This window comes from Lagopus leucura, unplaced genomic scaffold, assembly GCF_019238085.1.
Source record: "Lagopus leucura isolate 7727_CA_CO unplaced genomic scaffold, USGS_WTPT01 35071-0_obj-0_obj, whole genome shotgun sequence".
NCBI lineage: Eukaryota > Metazoa > Chordata > Aves > Galliformes > Phasianidae > Lagopus > Lagopus leucura.
In genome coordinates this window covers 1-5,009 of record NW_024962859.1, presented here as the reverse complement: position 1 = coordinate 5,009, position 5,009 = coordinate 1, and the positions used below count along the sequence as shown (strand labels likewise).

At 50.6% G+C, this 5,009-nt stretch overlaps 1 protein-coding gene across 3 annotated transcripts in view; it reads left to right on the top strand.

Annotated features, from left to right (window-relative positions):
- Positions 1-4,951, top strand: part of ARF5 (ADP ribosylation factor 5) — an 8,091-nt gene extending 3,140 nt beyond the window's left edge. Inside the window, exons 5-7 of one of the 3 annotated variants that reach the window (XR_006182241.1) lie at positions 1,404-1,529; positions 4,183-4,320; positions 4,366-4,507. Coding sequence is in view for 2 of the 3 variants with exons in the window: in XM_042890997.1 (XP_042746931.1) it covers positions 1,404-1,529; positions 4,183-4,269 (213 nt within the window). In the remaining variant the exon portion in view is untranslated. Of the gene's footprint in view, positions 1-1,403; positions 1,530-4,182 lie in introns of all 3 variants that reach the window. The other 2 variants (XM_042890998.1, XM_042890997.1) reach the window with 2 other exon arrangements.
- The last annotated feature ends 58 nt before the right edge of the window (positions 4,952-5,009 follow it).

Here is a 5,009-nt window from a genome sequence, read left to right as displayed (position 1 = left end):
AAGGCATTCTGTGACTCTGTGAAGCTCCCCTCCAACCCAAATGATTCTGTGATCCTATGAATGTCCCTTGCAACCCAAACCATTCTGTGACTCCATGAAGGTCCCTTCCAACCCAACCCAAATGATTCAGTGATCCTATGAAGGTCCCTTTCAACCTAAACAATTCTATTACTCCATGAAACGTCCCTTCCAACTCAACCCAAATGATTCTATGATCCTATGAAATTCCCTTCCAACCCTGTGCAGATCCCTGCCAACCCAAGGTATTTTGTGATCCCATGAAGTTCACCTCCAACCCAAACGATTCTGTGATCCTATGAAGATCCCTTCCAACCCAAAACGATTCAATGATCCTATGAAGGTCCCTTGCAACCCAAACCATTCTGTGACTCCATGAAGGTCCCTTCCAACTCAACCCAAATGATTCACTGATCCTATGAAGCTCCACTCCAACCCAAGTGATTCTGTGATCCTATGAAGGTCCCTTGCAACCCAAACCATTCTATTACTCCATGAAGGTCCCAACCCAACCCAAATGATTCTGTGATCCTATGAAGTTCCTCTCCAACCCAAATGATTCTATGATCCTATGAAGCTCCTCTCCAACCCAAATGATTCTGTGATCCTATGAAGGTCCCCTCCAACCCAAATGATTCTATGATCCTATGAAGGTTCCTTGCAACCCAAACCATTCTGTGACTCCATGAAGGTCACTTCAAACTCAACCCAAATGATTCTATTACTCTATGAAGCTCCCCTCCAGCCCAAATGATTCAATGATCCTATGAAGCTCCCCTCCAACCCAAATGATTCTGTGATCCTATGAAGGTCCCTTTCAACCTAAACCATTCTATTACTCCATGAAAAGTCCCTTCCAACTCAACCCAAATGATTCTATGATCCTATGAAGTTCCCTTCCAACCCTGTGCAGATCCCTACCAACCCAAGGTATTTTGTGATCCCATGAAGCTCCCCTCTGACCCAAATGATTCTGGGATCCTATGAAGGTCCCTTGCAACCCAAACCATTCTATTACTCCATGAAAAGTCCCTTCCAACTCAACCCAAATGATTCTGTGATCCCATGAAGCTCCCCTCCAACCCAAATGATTCAATGATCCTATGAAGATCCCTTCCAACCCAACCCAAATGATTCTGTGATCCCATGAAGCTCCCCTCCAACCCAAATGATTCTGCAATCCTATGAAGGTTCCCCTCCAACCCAAACCACACTATTAGGGTTGGAGCCTGGGGCTCCTGGCCCGCTCCTTATTTGTGGGTCCAAGATGATCGACTCACCCTCACAGCACTGAACAACATCAGCCCCGAGCCGAGGAGGATTCTGGGGGGCGAGGTGGGTTGCAGAGCTGCATCCTGCAGCTCACCAGTCCCTGCCCCCCATAGCTGCAGGAGGATGAGCTGCGTGACGCCGTGCTGCTGGTGTTTGCCAACAAGCAGGACATGCCCAACGCCATGGCGGTGAGCGAGCTGACCGACAAGCTGGGGCTGCAGGCACTGCGCAGCCGGACCGTGAGTGCTGTGGGGTGGGAGGTGGTGGGGGGGCCTGGGTGGGTGTGAAGGGAAAAGCAAGGAGCTCCCGGAAGCAGACGGGTGGGAGGATGCTTGCAGCTCACGCCGTAGGTCGCTCCGGAAGTAATGCCTCCTGGTTATTTCCGTGGAAGCTGCGAGAGGAGCGCGGTAGCACTGTTTGGTAGAGCAAGTGCTCAGCTACAGAGCGAAGTTTTCAGCAGTCATTTCCATTTCACCGGTGGTGATCAAGAGCCTGTGTGCTGTGCTCATGCAAGTCTACACCAGCTGAGGTGACTGGCTGTTACAAAGAAGCTGTGACCACATCGCTGTTAGATCGGAAGGGCTCTGAGTACCTGATGTAGTTGTAGGTGCTGCTGTTCATTGCGAGATGTGGGACCAGATGGCCTCTGAAGGTCCCTTCCAACTCAACCCATTCCATGATCCTATGAAAGTCCCCTCCAACTCAACCCATTCAATGATCCTATGAAGCTCCCATCCAACCCAAATGGTTCTGTGATCCTATGAAGATCCTTTCCAACTCAATCCATTCCATGATCCTATGAAAGTCCCCTCCAACTCAGCCCATTTCATGATCCTATGAAGGTCTCATCCAACCCAAATGGTTCTGTGATCCTAAGGTCCTTTCCAACTTAATCCATTCCATGATCCTATGGAGGTCCCCTCCAACTCAACCCATTTCATGATCCTATGAAGGTCCCATCCATCCCAAATGATTCTGTGATCCTGTGAAGGTTCTTTAACCCAAATCATATTGTTATTCTATGAAGATGCCTTCCAACTCAACCCATTCCATGATCCTATGGAGGTCCCTTCCAACTCAACCCTTCTCTTATCTTATGAAAGTCCCTTCCAACTCAGCCCATTTCATGATCCAGTGAAGATCCCATCCAACCCAGATGGTTCTGTGTTGCTATGAAGGTCCTTTCCAACTCAACCCATTCCATGATCCTATGAAGGTCTCATCCAACCCGAATGATTCTGCGATCCTATGAAGGTCCAAACCATATTGTTATTCTATCAAGGTCCCTTCCAACTCAACACATTCCATGATCCTATGAAAGTCCCCTCCAATTCAGCCCATTCCGTGACCCTCTGATGCTCCCATCCAACCCAAATGGTTCTGTGATCCTATGAAGATCCTTTCCAACTTAATCCATTCCATGATCCTATGAAAGTCCCCTCCAACTCAACCCATTCCACAATCCTATGAAGATCCCACCCAACCCAAATGGCTCTGTGATCCTATGAAGGTCCCTTCCAACGCAACCCATTCCGTGAACCTGTGAAGATCCCTTCCAACTCAACCCATTTCATGATCCTATGAAGGTCCCATCCAACCCAAATGATTCTGTGATCCTGTGAAGGTCCTTTCCAACCCAAACCATATTGTTATTCTATCAAGGTCCCTTCCAACTCAACCCATTCCGTGAAATGGGGTCATGGTTGGACTCAGAGATTGTAGAAGTCTTCTCCAGCCTTAATGACTCTGTGACCCTATAAGAAGGGGGGGATGGGTATGGGATGATGGGGATGGGTTGGTGGTTGGACTTGATCGTAGAGGTCTTCTCCAACCTGAATGATTCTGTGGACCTATAAGAGGGGGTGATGGGGATGGGATGGTGGGGATGGGTTGGTGGCTGGAATTGATTATAGAGGTCTTCTCCAACCTTAATGACTCTGTGATCCTATAAGTGGAAATGGGGTCATGGTTGGACTCAGTGATCGTAGAGCTCTTCTCCAACCTTAATGACTGTGACCCTATAAGAGGGGGTGATGGGGATGGGATGGTGGGGATGAGTTGGTGGTTGGAATTGATTATAGAGGTCTTCTCCAACCTTAATTACTCTGTGATCCCACAAGAGGGGGTGATGGGGATGGGATGGTGGGGATGGGATGGTGGTTGGACTTGATCGTAGAGCTCTTCTCCAACCTTAATGATTCTGTGACCCTATAAGAGGAGGTGATGGGGATGGGATGATGGGGATGGGTTGGTGGTTGGACTTGATTGTAGAGCTCTTCTCCAACCTTAATGATTCTGTGATCCTATAAGAGGAGGTGATGGGGGTGGGATGATGGTTGGACTCAGTGATCGTAGAGCTCTTCTCCAACCTTAATGTCTGTGACCCTATAAGAAGGGGGGGATGGGTATGGGATGATGGGGATGGGTTGGTTGGTGGTTGGACTTGATCGTAGAGGTCTTCTCCAGCCTTAATGACTCTGTCATCCTATAAGTGGAAATGGGATGATGGTTGGACTCAGTGATCGTAGAGCTCTTCTCCAACCTTTATGACTCTGTGATCCCGCAAGAGGGGTGGTGGGGATGGGATGTTCCTATGGCTGGGGATGGTTGGGTTGGGTCAACCGTTGGACTTGATTTTCAAGGTCTTTTCCAACCTTTATGACTGTGATCCTGCAAGAGGGATGGTGGGGATGGGATGATCCTATGGCTGGGGATGGTTGCGTTGGATCAACTGTTGGACTTGATGCTTTTTGAGGTCTTCTCCAACCTCAACGACTCTGTGATCCTCCGATCCCACGCGCCGGGGTTGGGCTGGTGGTTGGACGCGATGAAAGCAGAGCTGTTTTCCAACCCTAACCATCCCACCCTTGTCCTCTCCCTCCTGTCCCACAGTGGTACGTGCAGGCGACGTGTGCCACGCAGGGCACGGGGCTGTACGACGGGCTGGACTGGCTGTCCCACGAGCTCTCCAAGCGCTAAGAGGAGCCGGGACGTCCCCTCCAACTGCTGTCCTTCGGTTCTCTTTCTTTTCCACCCTTATTTTTCAAGTGGGGAGGGGGGATGTTTTTCTTTCCCCCTCCCCTTACCTCCAGCTGTGGCCTCGTCTCCGTGTGTTTCTTGGATAGGACTTGGACCTCACCGACCCACAGCTCCGGTTGGGACGGAACCCCACTTTTTATCCACCACAAATGAATGGGGAATGGGAGCTTAATAAAGTGCTGCCTGCACCGTGCCGGGCTGCAGAGGAGGTGGGCAGAGCTCTGCAGTGCTTTTGTCCTCCCCGAGTTGTCCTGCAGCATCAATGCTGCCCAGGGAGAGGTTTGGGATTGTGGGGTTGGCTCTGGGGTGTGCGCTGTAGGAGAGCTAATTGGGCTGCAATTAGTGGGACTGCATGAAGCCTGATGGAAAGAGCCTGCCCAGCACTGGAAGAGAATGAGTGCTGGGGGGGCGCTGGCTATCAATGTGGGGTGCTGGCTGTACCTATGGGGTGCTGGATGGCCCTGTTGGGTGCTGGTATCCCTATGGGGTGCTGGCTGGCCCTGTTGGGTGCTGGTATCCCTATGGGGTTCTGGCTGTCCTTGTAGGGTGCTGGCTATCCTTGTGGAGTGCTGCTGTCTTCGTTGGGTGCTGGCTATCCCTATGGGGTTCTGGCTGTCCCTGTGGGGTTCTGGCTGTCCCTATGAGGTGCTGGCTGTCATTGTGGGGTGCTGCTGTCACTG